This window comes from Papaver somniferum, unplaced genomic scaffold (genome assembly GCF_003573695.1).
Source record: "Papaver somniferum cultivar HN1 unplaced genomic scaffold, ASM357369v1 unplaced-scaffold_10, whole genome shotgun sequence".
In the NCBI taxonomy this organism is placed as follows: Eukaryota; Viridiplantae; Streptophyta; class Magnoliopsida; order Ranunculales; family Papaveraceae; genus Papaver; species Papaver somniferum.
In genome coordinates this window covers 10,023,381-10,044,441 of record NW_020618825.1, presented here as the reverse complement: position 1 = coordinate 10,044,441, position 21,061 = coordinate 10,023,381, and the positions used below count along the sequence as shown (strand labels likewise).

The window sequence follows — 21,061 nt, the reverse complement described above, 5'->3', positions numbered from 1 at the left end:
AGCACGTCCTATACAAGTTACTTAACGAGGACAATGATGATATATGACCAGCTGCGGCCTTCCATGAAGCTGCAGTCGGTAAAGGTTTATCAGGTGTACCATGTAACACTTGAGGAACTGTCGAACTGGGTGACAGGAACATGGACAAGAAGAAAAATAAGCAGCTGGGTATTTGCAGTAACAGGGGTCAAAAGGAAATTCAGATTGACAGGAGACATGAGTTGGCCGAATTATGACCCCAAAAGAAGCATACCGGGTTTTAAGTCATAATTTCCACAGGATACACCGAGGGAAAAGGAAGCAGTAAAAACACAATAAACAGTATAAAGAAGAAATGAAGTTAAAGAATCTCAGGTTCGGCTGAAAACACCATATGTTGTACTCAGGGGGAATGTTAAACCAGGGCAGACAAGTGATCCTGTAGTTGGCTTTTCTACTGCCACAGGCCTTCGTGATGCTGGCTTAACACCACCTATACTAGGAAAAAACATGGCTGCTCAAATGCGCAAGTGATTCTACTAGCATGGCCCCTCAGAAAAAGCCTAAGGTTTGATTCTAATTTTTGTTATAATTTAGTGAGATAACTCAAAAGAATGTATACGTACCCTGCTGATATCAGTAAATTATTTAAATATATATTTGTTTCCCATGCATCATCATGTTCATATCCAAATTCAGTCACTAGAAGAGATCTATCCACCTGGACATAATAACCAAATTCACATTGCAATTATTATGACAAACCCAAACTTTCTTTGCATATAGTATAATATGCAACAAACTTAGATTAAATAAAGAACAAGACAAAATTGATGCGTAAGTTACTGATAAAATTATCTAAGCAACCAATACTCACCCGATCAGTTTCGCTAACATGGCTTGTCTGTCCATTACAGAAGGCCTCGCCACCTGCAAAACCAATTGCCCACATAAATAGTTAACAAAGACATAATAAACAAAACAAGACTGCAATAAGTAATCAGTAACATCCATACCGGCTGATGTAGAAAATGTACGGGTATTCCAACACATAGGACCTCCAACAAAATTCAACCTGGACATGAAGTTGAGATGCGCATAAAGACAACACAACCAACAGCTAACCTCCAGGTACAAGAGTACCACCGCCAACACAGACACACACAAGAACCATCCAGCCAACCAATCCAACATTAACACATTCCCCTCCACCACTTCTTTCTCACCATAATCAGACCCCTACAATAAAATCAGAAATCGGAAATTACACATCCAGCAGTTCATTCATAGGAATAAAGAAAACACCACAACAAAAACCTAACTAAAAAAATTCCCAAACCTATTTTGAATCCAAATCACATTCAGCGGTTAAATTTTGAAGCGTTTCCATATCTATACTCTGCATAAAACAAACAACATTATCAAAACCATAAAATCAAAACAAGAAAAATACATAAAACAAGTTCTAAATTGAGAACCAAAGGATTTACAAATTTGAACAAATATTAAGGGCTTTTCTCAGTAGTAAGAGCTGTGTAATCTAGGGTTTGAGGAGAAATAAGATCAAAGGGAAAGTGAGATCAAGGGTGCAGTACAAAGAGAGAGCGAGAGAGAAATACCAATACACTATGAATGAACTGGCAATTCAGCTTCATATCTTCCAGAATCTCGGATGCCAACGATCACTTCAGGTTTGGATTCCTTACTAGTTGATTATACTGTGGAATAACATTGACTTCGAGGAACGCCCATGAATGAGTAGTATGGAGTTTATTAATCCTACTTTTAAAAGCAAAAGTAAAGGATTAGTAGCTAAAATTAGTCTGCTTTAGGTATATATAAATTGAGTACAAATGGAGCTTACCCCGCATTCCAGTTTGAGGATCAACGACAGGATTTGTTAGCCAAGCTGCGTTGTTGGAGTTTTCACCCATACTCATCTACAACAAATGAGAAAAATAAACAAGAAGTTTAACTTACACCAACCAGGTATTATAAGATTATGCAGCTACCCATATCATAAATACTTCTAAAGAAAAAAATTGTCACGACACTCTTTTACCGATAGGACTTGCATCAGTATACTCCATGGCAAACCTGACTGTTTCATTCACGAGGTTCGTCTCCTTGACAGAACCTTCACCTTGCCCTGTATCAGTTTGCACATTGACATTTCAATAGAAAACATAAGTGTTATACAAAATAACAAACATCACATAAGCAAAGCCATATTCATGCTAAGAACTACTGCATTTCACTTATAACTGTTATCTGTAATTCATTCTTACATGCTCAGAACCCAAAACATATGCAAAGATTTTTTCTCTTCTAGTGATATAAGAAACAAACCCAAATTTTTAGATAACAGATCAAACCCCTAATTTGAAATAGCCGAATATCAACATAATAATTCTAAAACCCTAATTTGAAATAGCAGAACAAACCTAATTAAAAAGTTGGAAACGAAAAGTTAGATCAACATCACGTCTTCTTAGATCTTCTATCAGTCTCCTCATTCATCCCCCCTTTTGTCCATATTTGTCCATATTTGGAATACACAGAGCAAAAAATTCATATTTGTCCACACATGAGTGACTCACTGACAAATCTGACATCAATCAAAGACAACCTAATATTCAATTCATTAGTTTGCTATAAACTTATCAATAAAGCTAACCTGGAATGGAAACTGAGGCCATGGTTCAGATACAAAGATTAGAAGTTCAATAAAGAAGAAAGAATTATAGAGAACCCGGAGATAAACCTAGACAGTAGTTCAATTGAAATCTGCAATCCCAACGAAGCCATTTAAAATCGACTGCAATTAGACCTGAAATAGCTACTACCAAGTTAAAAAAGATCATTCAACAATAGGGAATTACGAGTTACTAATAACAAAATTAGGGAACTAGGGTTTCTCCGTAAACAAAAGACCATTCAAAATTAAGGAAGTAAACCATTCAAAATTAGGGAACTAGGGTTCCTGTGCATAAATGAGCTTACCAAATTCATATATGTATTAGGGATAAAAGAATTATATCTTTATCCAAACTGTTAGATTGAAGCAGTTGATTTTGATTTCCTGTTTTGCCTCGATTGAACTTCTGAATCATCACTTCAAACCCTAACTATCAATTTTATTTTCAATCACCATCATTTATTCTTAGAACCCTAAATTTCCTCCTCTGATATCACTGCTTTCTCCAATTTTAGCTCAACATATCGATTTATAATGCTCAAATCACCAAACCCAATCTCTAATTTCTTCTTGTTTATCACTAAATTGAAACTTCAATAAAATTCAAAACCCTAACTTTTCAAATTAAACTCCCCATCTCTACGTCTTCTCGAAGCCTGTTTCCTCTATCAGCATCACCTACACGAACTAATTCCTATCTCGATTATAAGGGTGAGGAATTGGAAGAAAAAACAAAGAAAGTAAAAGCTTCGGTGGTGGAAGTCGGAAGATGAGGAATCGAGGCTGTGTTCAATCGAACGAAGAGATAGTTATATGTATGAAATAACTATCCTCTCTTCAATTTCATGTGTTCAATCGAACGAAAATGAAGGTGGAGGCGTTATAAGTTAGGGTTTTTTGAGCGCGGAAGGGAAAAGGTGGAGGCGTTTAGAGAGAAAGAGATGAGCGGAAGGGAAGAGAAGTGTGAGAGAAAATTTTCGTTTTTTATATAAATAAATGTGGACGTTGATTAGATAGTCATACGGATTCTTGAAAATCTTTGGACGGTAATGATTTGATTTAAGACATTCATACGGATCAAACAAATGTGTTTTCTTTGTGCTTCTCTTTGTGTTTTTGTGCTTTCTCTTTGGTGCTTTCGGATTGAATTTCAACTAGTCACATAGGTCATGAAGTAATTTTGACTAGTTATATACAGATCATGAAGTACCTTTAGTTCATAATGGTAGACTCAGTTTAGTAGATACCTCATCGAAATCGATAAATATGAAGCTCATTGTCGATTTGAACTTCAAATATGGTATAACGACATACAAATTATGAACCAAGAAGCTCCGGGTGGGTTCTGACTTCACGATTATCAGGATACATCCTCAAATCGACAAAATGAAGTTCAGTGTTGATTCAAACTTTAAATGTGGTATAATGACATACAAACTATGAACCAAGAAGTTCCGGGATGGTTCTAACTACAAACTTAGCAGGATACATCATGAAATCAATAAATATGAAGCACAATGTCGATTCGAACATCAAATTGGATATAATGACTTACAAACTATGAACCAAAAAGCTCTGAGAGGGTTATGACTTCAAACTTAGCATGATACATCATCAAATCGATAAATATGAAGCTCGATGTCGATTCGAACTTCAAATTCAGTATAATGGCAAACAATCTATGAATCATGAAGCTCCGAGAGGGTTTTGACTTCAAGCTAGCATGATACGTCATCAAAATCGCTAAATATGAAGCTCGATATCGATTGAACTTAAAATGCAGTATAATGTGATACAATCTATGAACCACGAAGCTCTAAGAGGGTTTTAACTTCAAACTTAGCATGATACATCATCAAAATCGATGAATGAAGCTCAGTGTCGATTCGAACTTCAAATTCGGTCTAACGACTTACAAACTGAGTTCGACTTACAAACTGAATATGAATATGGACAGATTGAGTTCGATTTCAAGAGATTTTGATGATTTCAAAGAGAATAAAATGGGAAGGAGAAGAAAAAGGTATCAGGAAAAATAAAAAGTGAGAGGGAGACTTGAGAGGCGAAGGAAAAATAGAAAGAGATTAGGTTTGAGTAATTTTCTCTCTCTTCTAAGCTTATGTATGAAAACCTAATAGTTTTCTCGACTAACTAATCAACGAGATAAAGGGACACAATATCTTGTTTGTGTTTTCCCCACATATACCTTAGCTCGATTTTAGTGTGATAGAGATGTACTATCAGTACATATGATCCCAATTTAATTGGTCCACAAATTTGATGGTCAGCTTCTTGCAATGTGTCAAAGATAATTTATTCGGTTCCCATGGTTTATAATAGGGGTGCAGTTTTATTATGTTAGACCTTGGTTTCTATTTAGTTAGTCCGGAAAAGATTAGTAGAGTTAAACCTTAGTTTCTATTTAGCTTTCTATTTAGCTATTTCCGATAAGGGCAGTCTCTTTGCAGTGAAGTTGTGCTGCAGTTTTCTGAACTTGCCTACAATCTTAGTTTAAGCCTGCAAACTGTTGTAAGGTAGTGCAATACTCAGTTTTATGAACTGATGTACATGCTGTAGACTGTGAGATTTTAGGCTATGAAGCTTGTAGTGAGAAACTCAGTCTCAGACTTGCTGTGAGTTTTATGAACTGATGTACATGCTGTAGACTGTGAGTTTTAGACAAATTTTGCTCCCACTTCCCGCTTTCACCCATTCACAGTAAAACACAACCTCAGTAAATTTACCATAGTCCAACTCAAATATTTGATTAACAACCCCATACCACTTGGTCAATACATTTTTGGGATTTTTATCGCCTTTCTTGCTCCTAAATGTGGTGTTTGCTGTCATGCAAACACCACTGTCTTGACTAACAACTATTTCTTCATGATACTTGGGAGAGAAAACAAACCCATTCACACGGTACATAACAAACTCTTTGGCATCAACAAAACCTCTTACATATCGCCACAACAATGTATCCGTTTTATTTTATTTTATCAGCTACGAAATAAAATAAAACACCACTACCATTAATAGCAAACCAACATACATTTTGCAAACACTGTCAGTATAAAGTAGACATTTTGCAAACAACTGGCATGAGAGCGCAAGAGTCGACACAAGTACTAAATGTTTCAGACCCGCTACACAGCTGGTCATATGAATATTACATTGTCCTCAATGTAATTGAGTCGTAGAAATCAAGGTGGGAAATTATAAATTGCAAAAAAAAAAAAAAATAGAGAAAAGGGAACAAATCTGATGGGTTGACTCCCACGAAGCGAAATGTATTGTTTCCCTGCCTTCAATAACACATAATCTCAAACAAAATGAGGTTGATACCCCAAAGTAAGCTGCCAATCAACCCAACCAATCCGGTTGCCAGTTCAACCCTATGAAATGAAGTTGTAAAATATCAGAATTTTCAAACTCAGTTTGCCAGATTACTAGAGATAGACCCGAGGTTCTCATTCTGGTGAACTGAATTTGTGAAATATCAGAATTTACAAACTCAATTTGCCAGATTACTAGAGATTGACCCGAGGTTCTCATTCTGGTGAACTGAAGTTGTGAAATATCATAATTTACAAACTCAATTTGCCAGATTACTAAAGACTGAACCGAGATTCTCATTCCGGTGAACTGAAGTCGTGAAATATCAGAATTTATGAACTCAGTTTGCCAGATTACTAGAGATTGACTCGAGGTTCTCATTCCGGTGAACTGAAGTTGTGAAATATCAGAATTTACAAAATCAGTTTGCCAGATTACTAGAGATTGACCCGAGGTTCTCATTCCTGTGAACTGAAGTTGTGAAATACCAGAATTTACAAACTCAGTTTGCCAGATTACTCGAGATAGAGTCGTGGTTTTCATTCCGGTATACTGAAGTTGTGAAATATTAGAATTTACAAACTCAGTTTGCCAGATTACTCGATATAGAGTCGTGGTTCTTATTCCGGTGAACTGAAGTTGTGAAATATCAGAATTTACAAACTCAGTTTGCCAGATTACTAGAGATTGACTTGAGGGTCTCATTCCGGTGAACTGAAGTTGTGAAATATCATAATTTACAAACTCAGTTTGCCAGGTTACTAGAAATTGACCTGAGGTTCTCATTCCGGTGAACTGAAGTTGTGAAATATCAGAATTTACAAACTCAGTTTGCCAAATTACTCGAGATAGAGCCGTGGTTCTCATTCCGGTTAACTGAAGTTGTGAAATGTCAGAATTTACAAACTCAGTTTGCAGATTATTATATGAAACGATAAAATTACCCTTGCCGAAATAAATATAGCAAGTATTGTGGAGACTGTGAAAATAACCGAACCACCGTTACTTGAACAAGTGAAGCGAATTCAAGAGATCGTGAAAATGACCAAACTACCCTTATTAGAATAAATATATTATCTAAGGAATGTAAAAATGACCAAACTACCCTTATCCCAGAATCTAAGAAATGTAAAAATGACCATATTACCCTTACTAGGAATTAGTGCAATAAATATCATGAAGATAGTTAAAATGACCATACTACCCTTATCGGAAATAAGTAAAGTAAATATTACAGATTGTGAAAATGACCATATTACCCTTACTAGAAATAAGTCAATAAATATCATAAAGACAGTGAAAATGACCAAACTACCCTTATCAAAAATAAGTAAAGTAAATATTATAGACTGTGAAAATGACTATTCTACCCTTACTGGAAGTAAGTGCTATAAATATTATGGAGATTGTCAAAATGACCAAACTACCCTTATTGGAAACAGGTGCAATAAATATCACACAGACGGTGAAAATGACTATACTACCCTTACTAGAAATTAATGAAATAAATATTATGGATACTGTGAAAATGACCAGGCTACCCTTATCAAAAATAAGTAAAGAAAATATTACAGACTGTGAAAATTATTATTTTACCCTTACTGGAAATAAGTGCAACTAATATTATGGAGACTGTCAAAATGACCAGACTATCCTTATCAGAAATAAGCAAAGTGAATATTACAGACAATGAAAATGACCATACTCCCCTTATTGGAAATAAGTGCAATAAATATTATGAAGACTGTGAAAATGACCAGACTACCCTTATCGGATATGAGTAAGTAAATATTACATTCTACTAAAATGACCATTTTACCCTTAGAGGAAATATGTGCAACAAATGTTACGGAGACTGTCAAAATGACCAAACTACGCTTATTGGAAATAAATGCAATAAATATCACACAGACGGTGAAAATGACCCTACTACCCATACTGGAAATTAGTGAAATAAATCTTATGGAGATCGTGAAAATGACCAGACTACCCTTATTGGAAATAAGTAAAGTGAATATTATAGCCAGTAAAAATGACCATATTACCCTTACTGGAAATAAGTGCAATAAATATTAAATATTATTGAAACTGTGAAAATGAACAGATCACCCTTTTCGGTTATGAACAAAGTAAATATTACATTCTGTGACTCTGTGAAAATCACCATTATACCCTTAGGGGAAATAAGTACAATAATAAATGTTATGGAGAGTGTGAAAATGACCAGACTACACTTATCAAAAATAAGTATAGTAAATATCACTGACAGTGAAAATGACCAAATTACCCTTATTAGAAATAAGTGCAATAAATATCATGGTGACAAAGAAAATGACCAGACTACCCATATCGGAAATAATCTAAGTAAATATTATAGACTGTGAAGGTGACCATTTTGCCCTTACCGGAAAATGACCATTTTACCCTTACGACCGTAAGGGTAAAATGGTCATTTTCACATCTCCGTAATATTTACCGCACTTATTTCCAATAAGCGTAATATGGTCATTTTCACAATCTGTAATATTTACTTTACTTATTTACGATAAGGATAGTCTAGTCATTTTCACGGTCTCCATAATATTTATTGCACTAATTTCTATCAAGGGTAATATGTTCATTTTCACAGTTTGTAATATTTAGTTTAGTTATTTCCGATAAGGGTAGTCTGATCATTTTCACAGTCTCCATAACATTTAATGCACTTATTTTCACTAAGGTAAAATGGTCATTTTCAAATACTACAATATTTACTTTACTTATTTTTCATAAGGGAAGTTCAGTCATTTTTATAGTCTCCATGATATTTGTTGCGATAATTTCTAGTAAGGGTAATATGGTCATTTTCACAGTCTCAAATATTAACTTTACTTATTTGTAATAAGGGTAGTCTCGTCATTTTCACAGTATTGCACTAATTTCCCTTAAGGGTAATATGGTCATTTTCACAGTTTATAATATTTACTCAACTTATTTCCGATAACGATAGTCTGGTCATTTTCACAGTCTCCATAATATTTATTGCACTAATTTCCATTAAGGGTAATATGGTTATTTTCATAGTTTGAAATATTTACTTTACTTATTTCCGATAAGGGTAGTTTGGTCATTTTCACAGTCTCCATAACATTTATTAACCTTATTTCCAGTAAGGGTAAAATGGTCATTTCCAAAGACTATAATATTTACTTGACTTATTTTTGATAAGGGCAGTTTGGTCATTTTATAGTCTCCATGACGTTTATTGATTTCTAATAAGGGTAATATGGTCATTTTTACAGTTTGTAATATTTACTTTACTTATTTGCAATAAGGGTAGTCTGGTCATTTTCACAGTCTCCATAATATTTATTGCATATGTTTCCAATAAGGGTAAAGTGGTTATTTTCATAGTCTGTAATATTTCCTTTACTAATTTTTGATAAGGGTAGTTTGGTAATTTTCTTTGTCTCAATGATATTTATTGCACTTATTTCCAGTAAGGGTACTATGGTCATTTTTAGTCTGTAATATTTACTTTACTTATTTTTGATAAGTGTAGTTTCGTCATTTTCATAATCTGCATGATATTTATTGCATTTATTTCCAGTAAGGGTAATATGGTCATTTTTACAATCTGTAATATGTACTTTACTTATTCTTGATAAGAGTAGTCAGGTCATTTTCATAATCTCCAGAATATTTATTACACTTATTTCCAGTAAGGGTAAAATAATCATTTTCATAGTATGTAATATTTACTTTACTTATTTCGGATAAGGGTAGTTTGGTCATTTTCATAGTCTCCATGATATGTACTGCGCTTATTTCTAGTAAGGGTAATATGGTCATTTTTATAGTGTCCATGATATTTATTGCACTTATTTCTAGTAAGGGTAATATGGTCATTGTCATAGTAAGGGTAATATGGTAGTTTTCAAAATGTGTAATATTTCCTTTACTTATTTCCAATAAGGGTAGTCTGGTCATTTTCACAGTCTCCATAATATTTATTGCACTTATTTCCAGTAAGGGTAAAATGGTCATTTTCTTAGTCTGTAATATTTTCTTTACTTATTTCTTATAAGGGTTGTATGGTTGTTTTCACAGTCTGTAATAATTACTTTACTTATTTCCGATAAGGTTAGTCTGGTCATTTTCACAGTTTCCTTAATATTTATTGCAATAATTTCCGTTAAGGGTAATATGGTCATTTTCACAGTCTGTAATATTTACTTCACTTATTGCTGATAAGGGTAGTCTGGTCATTTTCACAGTCTGCATAATATTTTGTTGCACTTTTTTCCATTAAGGGTAGTATGGTCATTTTAACAGTCTGTAATATTTACTTTACTTATTCTTGATAAGGGTAGTATGGTCATTTTCACAATCTTCGGAATTTTTATTGCACTTATTACGATAAGGGTAGTCTGGTAATTTTCACCGTCTTCGGAAGAAGCAGATATGTCAAAGTCAAATTTTTATAAAGTCATGACTTGTTGACTTGGTCTTGATCTTGTTTTCTAATAAGAAAATTAAAGAAAAAAAAGAAAAATGTATTTTGATTTATAGAAATGAAATATAATTGTTAGTTTGTACAAATATGGGAAAATTAGTGACAAGTAAAATTCAAGGTGTTATAATTTTGGGGTTGTTTTAGATGTGTTGAAATATTTGGATGGAATCATCATTTTGAATTATAATTGTGATTGTCTGTAAAATTGTCAACAAATATTATTGTGACTAATAAAAGAATTTAATATTCCTAATTATTATCACGAATACAAAATTTAATAACAGTTATAATTGTTGCAGGACTTATCACAGGTGTATCTGTGACTAAAAAATAAACTGTGACAGGTTGCACTGTTACAAAATCCTGATTTTGGTGTAGTGTTCCAAGCCTAATAAATTTAAGTATTTGGGTTTCAAAGCCTATTTACTCATTAGGGGTGTGCAATGGACGGACGGTTGCGGATTAGAGATCACCCGCAACCAAACCGTCAAAGTTGCGGATTTGGAAAATTGAACCGTGACCGGCCCAATCACCCGCGGATTTGACCTCTATAGATTAGCGGATTGTCTCCACACGTGGACGGAGTTGAGGTGTAATTTCAAAAACTTTCCAACTAAATCAAAAAGATTTTTTAGTTGCAGATGTTTTTTTCTTCACCTCCTTGCAATTGTTGATGTTACTCCCGAAAAAAAAAAAGTTTCACATAGAATGCACACTGAATTCCATTGGAAACGCTCATAGGTATTGGAAATGCTATAGGTATAGTTCGAGTTGCAGGCTGGGCCTCATCAAGGGCAGATACATAATACAATGAACCATGTTTTAGGGCGTACCATATAAAGACAAAAATCGGTTATTAGATAGTAATCATAAAAGTCCCTTATCCATATATTTTATTTAATGCCAAAACTGCCCTTATTTTTATTTATTTTTAAATTTAAATTTTTAAAAAATTATTTAATTTATTATTATTTTTTCTCTTTTAGTTTTCTTTTTTTTTGTATTTCTTAAATTATTTGTTTTTTAAAAAGTAAAAACAAATTTTTTTCTACTATTTTCTTTAAAATAAAAAGTTTTGATCTTTTTAATTTTTTTTTACTTTTTTTTAACTCTTTTTTTAGTTTAAAAAATAAACCAAAAGAAAGACTAAAAAAGAAAAAAAATAAAAAAAATATCTTTTTTCAAAAATATTTAAATGATAAAATAAATAATAGATAAATAAATTAATAAAATCATTAAGGGTAACTAATTAATTTATGTATCCTTGAATATCCGTTATCACCACACCCTAGTTAGGATAATCATTTTGTATGCCCTAAAATTAATTTTCTTGTATGCCCTAAAACATGGTTATATACAATGGGATGGATCTGCTCCAAGAATAAACCCAAGCTTATCAGAAACAATCAGGATGGGCCGACTGGCAAGGCTTGTCCGTTCAATTCACCTCGGCAGTCAGCAAAGTTGAAGGTCTTTTTTCTCTCTCCACAAACCTATATATCAGTGGTTCTCTATGAACCGAGAAAAAAAGCAAAGGCAAAACCGCCTCTCACAATCTTTTTTGTGTAGGTCCCAGTGGGTCCAGTGTCTTTCGGGAGACGTGCAGGGAAAGGGTTTGTGCAAGGGGAGGTTTTGTGTGTGGCACATATTTAGTGTGGGTTTTCTCCCGGTTCATAGAGACTTTTTGTACATATATACCCTATACCTAAAGTCGGAAAACCCCAGTTCCTCAAATGATGTCAGAAGAAGAATAACGAAAGATTTTGGAAGAAGAAGAACATCTTACTCTTTCTGCTGCTTCTGCAAGTTAAAAGACTTTGAGATTTAAAGGTTTAAGGGTAAGGTTTTTAATCCTATCTCTTCCGTTTTGTACACTTACACCGAATTGGCACCGAACAAATGTAATGAACCCCCAGATCTGTTCTTGTGCCACTGTTGTTGTAGAGAACTCCATAATCCCATCCATCTGCTTCACTATTTGTATCTCTTAATGGAATTCCGGCCCCAACTCAACCCAAAAACCATCACCTGCTTCTTCTCGACCTAGTATACTCTCACCGTCAATTCATGAAGATACAACTGCTTGAAGAGAGAAATGAAAATCTATTTTCTTTGTTTTGGTAAAAGATAGAATATATATATATATATATATATATATATATATATATATATATATATATATATGCCTTGAAAATTCAACAGAGAACTGTGGTAGGAAATAGAGCTGGAAAACAAGCCAAAACCCGCGGGTTTTCCCGGCCCGGCCCGTAAAAAACCCGCACCCGGCTCGGCTGGTGCCTAAACAAGTCGGGTTAGGGTTAGAGAAAAGCCGGCTTGTAGGAAAACGGGTTAACCCGGACCAGTTTGTAAAACCCGCGGGTTCAACCCGTTACCCGCAATTCTATTTCCCCACATTTTTACGCCGCGTTTCACTTCAGGATAACTGTCCCCTCAGTTTCTTTCTTCTTCATCTTTTCTTTCTCCTTTTTCGTTTCTTTTTCCTTCTTCGTCCGCAGAGAGATTCACAGAAAGTGAGAGAAATTGAAGCTAAAAATTATCTACAATTAAAGTGGAAGAAGATGATAAGTTCGATAAATTTTTTCATATGGATCGAAGTAGGGTTTGATTGGTGAACTGAGATCTAAAATTGATGAGGATTTAAGAATTCAGAAGAAAAAATTCAATTATCAAGATTCTTTTATTGAATCGAAGATGGGTGTTGATCTAAAATCTTTTGGGTTTTGATTTTCTAATGTTTATGTGAATACAGAAATGAGTAATCATGAAACTGTCGGTGGTGATAATAAACTCAGGAGATATCGAGAAGAAGTTGTTGCCGCTGAGAAAATCAAATTGATGAAGAGATGATCTGTTGCTGCTGAAATTGATGATTTAGGGTTCTGTTTGAGATCGATTTAAAGAATAGTGAATATGAGAATGCAGTTGATGGAGGTTTTGTTAGTGCAGAAATTAGAGAAATTAGGATTCTTGGATAATGAACTGGTAGTCTGTGAATTGGAAGAAGAAATTGAAGCTCGATTTTAGAGATAAAGGAATTTATTGGAGGAGATGATTAATGGATCTGTGAGGAATCAAAATAAGATGGGTTTGGAGAGCTTCAGATCAACAATTAAGGAGATTGATGGATTGTTAGGACAGGGTTTGATGGAGTTGATTAGTTGTACAACAATGGATTTGTGTTAGTAGCAGATGGAGTTGTTGTGGCGGTGAGAGATAGAGAAGAATTGAAAGAATCAATTGATAATGGTTATTACAGGGAAGCTGAAGGTGTTGGTAGTACTGATGGAGTTGATGCTATTGGTTTTGGTGATGCAAAGTTGTAAGCAGAAGGGTTTGGACGAGAAGATAATGACTTTGAATGAAATTGGTGGTTGTTGGTATTGGTGTTTACTACCAGGGTTAGGAGATGCTGAGTAATTGTAGATGCAGAATAGTTTGTGTTAGCTGAAACAAGGTGGGATGTGAGTCTGTGACAGTGTTGCAGAACAAGACAGGGAAGGATAAATTCAAGTTGTGACTTTGGCTTGAGAAGATAATGGTGGTGATGTTCTTCTTTTCTTTCTTCTTTTTCTTCGTCTGCAGTTGTTGTTGCTATTGTTGGAGAGATTGTAGGAGTGTGTAATGACTTGAATGTGCGATTTCAATGAATGAATTATATGAATGTTAGGAAAGGAAAATAAACCAAAAAACAGTATTAACGAAATTTGTTTACATAGTATATATTTGTTTCTCGTCGCTGATATTTAGGGGTTTCAATTTGATCTGTTTCCAAGTTAAATTCTATCGCTTTCTTCATATTTCTTGTTTCAATTGCAATTTATGTAGCTATATTTTCATACATTCGTAAGGGCATTGTTAATTGATTCATAAATCAGAGGAAACTCTCTCAAATCGGTTTCTGGTGAGTTGACTCACCATAAACGGGTTAACCCGTGAACCCGCAGGTTTAACCCGTTACGGGTGAGGGTTGATGAAATGACCACCCGTGAAGAATATCAACCCGCGGGTTTTGACCCGTGTTAACCCGAACCCGTGTAACCCGTAACAAGCCATCCCCGGCCCGCCCGTTTTCCAGCTCTAGTAGGAAAGAAGCCATGTCTCCCATTTCCCTTTAGCTACTAGTGGGCCGGGCTTGATTGATTCATGTTTCCATCACATACGTGAGCCTTGAGTGGTGCTGATATAGGAATACCATGCCAGCCACATTCAAAGTTCTTGTGGTCCTTGCGCAGTGAGCAACAATATTGGTCCTTGTGCAGTGAGCAGCAATATTGGTCCTTGTAGTCGCAAATGCCATTTAGCTTTCAATTAATCCATTTATCTTCGGAGTGAATGAATTCACTTGTAATTCCTGTAAACGACTTAAAACAATATTATTAGCCAAATATCGGGACCTAGCTAGTATAAATGTGGGTATAAAAATGTCGCACTTACGTGCTTATCAAACTCCCCCACACTTACATTTTGCTAGTCCCGAGAAAAACAAGAAAAAATTATATCCGCTACACAGCTGGATATAGAGAGACGTCTGCTAGACAGCTAGATGGAACCACTAAACAATGATTGAGCAATGTCTGCTAAACAGCTAGACGAATCCGCTAAACAATTGGATTAAGGGTGTCTGCTAAACAGCTAGACGAATCCGCTAAACAGTTGGATTAAAAATGTCCGCTAAACAGCTAAACAAAACCACTAAACAGTAGTGTAAAAAGACCGCTAAACAGCTGATCTTATCAAGTAAAATTTCCACACTTTTTTTATTTTATTTTTTAAATCATTAAAATGTACAAGCAAACAAAGAAACAATGAAACCTGAATATGCAGACAGAGAATCAGAAAAGCATGGATTTAATTTACCTCTAACTCCCCCACACTTATTTTCTACATTGTCCTCAATGTGGCAGTGGTTAAAAAGAGTTCAAAGGTGGAAAGGGGTGATCAGCCAAGCACAAACATATTATTCATGATAAAGAAAAGAAAGAAAATAAAATAAAACTACATTATTTTACCAGTGTCGCAGATCAGTTCGGTTGCATTTAGCCCATGCAACAAGCCTTTAAACCTCAAGCTCGCACAAGAGGATGAGTTTCGTCTCGTGAGGGCTTCCAGCTGTGATACCCACAAACACAAGGGTTGTCTCCCTAAAGCGCTGAATTTTATGTGTCCATCCAGACATATGCAAAACACAGCTGTTGATGGTGGTTTTTAGCTTAGGGTTAAAATCGTAAAACCTTACATCTGACATTACATCACTAGGACCACTAGCGCATTTATTGAATTATTCAACACGCCTACGTAAGAATTACCAGGGTACCTTTATTTTTACATATATATGTGTCATGTTCCACGGTAGAACCCTTAGTATTGACCGACATCACCTTCGTACACCAGACCCTAAATTCTTACACCATCGTGTCAATGGCAAACCATTCCAGCCACGTCTCCGCGCCAAGGCATGCCAACCATGTCAGTCGCACCACCGTGCCAATGGAAAACCATGCCAACCACGTCTCCGCGCCAAGGAATGCCAACCATGCCATCCGCATGTGCCAATGTCATGTCGTGCCAGACACATCTCCGCGCCAAGGCATGCCAACCATGCCAGCTGCACCACCGTGCCAATGGAAAACCATGCCAACCACGTCTCCGCGCCAAAGAATGCCAACCATGCTAGCTGTGCCATCCACGTGTCCGCGCTAAACCATGCCAACCATGCCAGCCGCGCCACCGTGCCAGCCACATCTCCGCGCCAAGGCATGTCAACCATGCCAGCCGCACCACCGTGTCAATGGCAAACCATGCCAGCCACGTCTCCGCGCCAATGCATGCCAACCATGCCAGCCACGTCTCCGCGCCAAAGCATGCCAACCATGCTAGCCGCGACACCGTGCCAATGGAAAACCATGCCAGCCACGTCTCCACGCCAAGGCATGCCAACCATACCAGCCGCACCACACGTGCCAATGGCATGTCGTGCCATCCACACCTCCGTGCCAAGGCATGCCGACCATGCCAGACGCGCCACTGTGCCAATGGAAAACCATGCCAGCCACGATTCCATGCCAAAGCCATGTCGGCCCCGCTACATGTCGCTGGCTGCCAAAATGAAGGGTTGCAACAATCAACGGCCACCCTTCCATCTTAGATGCAAATCTTAGCCGTCCTAGGTCACCAACCAACGGATGGTAACCTTTGGCCCAACGCCAAAACCCTAGTTTTGGCCACACCTAAACCGCGCCAAGGCATGCCGACCATGCCACATGTGCCAATGGCATGCCGTGCCAGCCACATGTGCCAATGGCATGCCGTGCCAGCCACCTTGCCGCGCCTAAACCATACCATGCGGGCCTTCCCTTTACGGCTTCCAAAACGAAGGCGTGTGACAATCAACGACCACCCTTCCATCTTATAGGCAAATCTTAGCCGTCCAAAGTCGCCAGCCAACACATGGTAACCTTTGGCCCAACGCCAAAACCCTAGTTTTGGCCACGTCTAAACCGCGCCAAGGCATGTCGACCATGCCACATGTGCCAATGGCATGCTGTGCCAGCCACCTTGCCGCGCCTAAACCATACCATGCCGGCCTTCCCTTTACGGCTGCCAAAACGAAGGCGTGCGACAATCAACGACCACCCTTCCATCTTAGATGCAAATCTTAGCCGTACAAGGTCACCAACTAACGCATGGTAACCTTTGGCCCAACGCCAAAATCCTATTTTTGGACACGCCCAAACCGCGCCAAGGCATGCCGACCATGCCACATGTGCAAATGGCATGCCGTGCCAGCCACCTTGCCGTGCCTAAACCATACCATGTCGGCTTTCCCCTCACAGCTGCCAAAATGAAGGCGTGCGATAATCAATGGCCACCCTTCCATCTTAGATGCAAATCTTAACCGTCGAAGGTCACCAACCAACGCATGGTAACCTTTGACCCAACGCCAAAACCCTATTTTTGTCCACGCCTAAACCGCGCCAAGGCATGCCGATCGTGTCACATGTGCCAATGACATGTCGTGCCATCCACCTTGCGGCGTCTAAACCAAACCATGTCGGCCTTCCCATCACGGCTGCAAAAACGAAGGCGTGCGACAATCAATGGCCACCCTTCCATTTTAGATGCATATCTTAGCCGTCCAAGGTCACCAACCAACGCATGGTAACCTTTGGCCTAATGCCAAATCCCTAGATTTGGCCACGCCTAAGCCGTGCCAAGGAATGCCGACCATGCCACATGTGCCAATGACATGACGTGCCAGCCACCTTGCTGCGCCTAAACCATACCATGCCGGACTTCCCATCACGGCTTCCAAAATAAAGGCTTGAAACAATCGACAGCCACATTTCCATCTAAGACGCAGATCTTAGCCGTCCAAGGTTACTAGCTAACGCAGGGAAATCTTTTTGCTTGACTCCAAAACCCTAGCTTTTGGCCACGCCTAAACTAGGCCATATTAAAGCCATGCCGGCCATGCTTTGATTTCACTGGCTACCAAACAAAGGGTTGCAATAGTCAACGACTACCCTTCCTTTCAAGATCAAAATCTCATCGTTGAAGGTTACCACCGAGCCGAAAAGTCTCCCAAGCTCAACTTGCGAAACAACAACATGTTACATGTTTTCCACGAAAACACTCGAGACATCAACACATGTCACAAACTGGGGGATGCTCATTGGGTATTGGTTTGGCGGTTTATAGCGTACGGCCATGCTTCCCTTCACGGCTTCCAAAATAAAGGCTTGCAACAATCGACGGCCACATTTCCATCTAAGACGCAGATCTTAGCCGTCCAAGGTTACTAGCTAACGCGGGGAAATCTTTTTGCTCGACTCCAAAACCCTAGCTTTTGGCCACGCCTAAACTAGGCCATATTAAAGCCATTCCGGCCATGCTTTGATTTCACTGGCTACCAAATGAAGGGTTGCAATAATCAACGGATACCCTTCCTCTCAATATGCAAAATCTCGACCGTCGAAGGTCACCACCGAGCCGACAAGTCTCCCAAGCTCAACTTGCGAAACAACAGCAACATGTTACATGTTTTCCACGAAAACACTCGAGACATCAACACATGTCACAAACTGGGGGATGCTCATTGGGTATTGGTTTGGCGGTTTACATCGTGCAGCGTACACTACGCCCGTTATAAGACAGTGTCATAAGGATGAGGCGGTTAGTAAATACAGGGAGTAATGGTAAAACGTTTTCTTTTATGGAACATCAATTCCAGGGGTTACCGGTTACCACCTCCTCCCATTTACTCACTTCGAGACCAGAGTACGTTTCACTTCGACTTGTATAAATAGGTCTTACCTATTTCCACCGAATAACAAGTTCTGGTCAGGAGCATACAACACTCAGAAAACGTTTGCTATCTTTCCCATCTGTTAGCTTCCCATTTTGTGATGCAAGTCACAAAACAACTACTCTTCCAGGATCAACTATTCTGTTCTCAACACTCTCTTCACTTCCCTCCCCAAAACCAACCCTTCTCCTCCTCTTTGTGACCGAAGCAAGTCTGGAACGGCCATTTCTTGGTTTAGGCTGGATTTGTACAGATTGATCTCTTGAATCTAAAGTACTCCCTTGCAGTATATTATTTAGGGTTTAGACTCGTTTCTCACCTACACACCCGAAATTACCGAATCAGCAGAAACCATTTTCACCCTCAAACAATTGGCGACCACAGTGGGAGATTGATCTTTCGGTTACAATGTCAATTTTCAATGCTCGATCTCATATTTCGACCCAGACGTCAGGACGGTAGAATCCAAACGACCCGCCATAGGGATCGACGGCTCAGTTACCAGACGTCCCGGTTACCAGTCATGACACGACAAGGGATGACTGGGGACTTTCCATAGTCACGACGGTGCTTTCCACAAAACTCGGTCTTACACCCGGGAGATTCCTTTTCAGGAGATCCAAAAAACCTAGTAAGTCTTGTTAGACAAAATACATGGTCTACTACTTCAAATCTTCACAGGGAGATAAAAAAACCGATAGCCATATTTTTCCCGTATTTCATGCTTTCTACTATCGCACAACATTCACAATTCCATGACATCCTTGGGGTACTCATGCAACTTATATTCATAACCAAAAACATCAATATTCTAAAACAATTCATTCCAAATAATAATCCAAAACCCTCAGGGGTAATACTTGTCTATCAACCCAAAGATCCAGAAAATCAAAACCATAAACCAAGCGCTTTGTTTGCCTTTCAAAAAAAAAAAACCCAATCACCTACCCGTACGTGCCTACTTTGCATAATAATGATTACCCGTCACTATTCATGAGGTAGCCGACGTTACTACGGTGATATTCGAAGAGAAATTGTTTATGAAGAAATGTTTCTACAAGTTTATGAAAGGAATACCCACGGCTAGGGTTTACACCAGTTCAGAAGAACAATATTTCTACAGATTTATGGAAGGCATACATATGGACAGGGTTTTCACCAACACAAGAAACACAAGAAAAAAATTGAAAGATAAACGCTGGAGTACATAGCTGGAATATGCTTGCCCACTTTATTGCTACCGCGCTACCGCTAACACCAGGACGTGAGAACAAAGATACGAGATAAAAAGGAGAGCCAACCCCTTTCATATGCATAATACTTTTGGAATTTGAATAAGGAAATGATTTCCTATTTGAGCTACGTATGGAAAGAGGCAACTGGGCCCGTAAGAACAAGTTGGCGCCAAGCCAACAGTCCGCGCCATACCAAATCCAAGCCAGCGTCCATGCCAAGACAGCGTCCACGTGAAGCCAGCGCCCATTCCAAGCCGATCCAGCGCTAACAACTTACATCTTTCCAGCGCCAGAAGCATGCATCCTTCCAGCGCTAACAACTTGCATCTTTACAGCAGCTCGCTTCTTTCCAGCGCCAGCATCTTGCATCCTTTCCAGCGCTAACAGCTTGCATCTTCCCTGCACCAGTAGCTTGCATCCTTCCAGCGTTTCTCTTGAACACCCAGTAGAAGGGAATCATCAATCTAATTTCATTACACGAAAAGATCAGGAAAAAATTCTCCAAAATCGAAGCAAAGAAAAATCATCAACCCCCCTGAGTTCACAAAGACTCTTTTCCCTGTCAGAAGATGCATGATTTCTGGGGACTTCGCCCGCAAAATCGTGCAGTCTATGATGAAACATTTATGTGAGATTCTATATTTCCCCAATGCGCAACATCAAGGCATATTTCAGGGAAGCAGCTGTTTCCAACCATAGAAGTCGTTCCAAAACCCCAACCTCTCCTGGAAAGCACGATTGATAGATGGAACTGGGAGCTCCTAACCATTGTTCGCTTGAAGGGTGTCCAGTTTGACAGCACACTGATTAACGCAGCCGCTCCGCTTCAACAAACTCCAAAAGCGACTCCGCTTCAACGATCACTCCGATAGCCGCTCCGCTTCAACGCTCACTCCAGCAGCCACACCGTTTCAGCGTTCTCTCCATAAGATTCTCCAGGATCCGAAGACGAGGCTTCAGCGTTCGGCTTCTTAAGTTTCAACATCTTCTCC

General features: G+C 38.2%; 1 protein-coding gene across 1 annotated transcript; it reads right to left on the bottom strand.

Annotated features, from left to right (window-relative positions):
* Window positions 1–457: 457 nt before the first annotated feature.
* LOC113325941 (phosphatase IMPL1, chloroplastic-like) lies at window positions 458–1,132 on the bottom strand. The gene is made up of 3 exons (XM_026573770.1): window positions 996–1,132; window positions 857–909; window positions 458–700 (listed from the first exon to the last, which is right to left on the bottom strand). Exons 1-3 carry the CDS (start codon window positions 1,060–1,062, stop codon window positions 566–568), a joined length of 255 nt encoding a protein of 84 aa, XP_026429555.1. The 5' UTR covers window positions 1,063–1,132; the 3' UTR covers window positions 458–565.
* Window positions 1,133–21,061: the final 19,929 nt, after the last annotated feature.

Coding starts and splice junctions, on each gene's coding strand:
- LOC113325941 (XM_026573770.1), bottom strand. CDS start 1,062: ATGTCCAGGTTGAATTTTGTTGGAGGTCCTATGTGTTGGAATACCCGT. Junction 910..995: donor TACATTTTCTACATCAGCCG/GTATGGATGTTA, acceptor TTGGTTTTGCAG/GTGGCGAGGCCTTCTGTAAT. Junction 701..856: donor ATGTTAGCGAAACTGATCGG/GTGAGTATTGGT, acceptor TATTATGTCCAG/GTGGATAGATCTCTTCTAGT.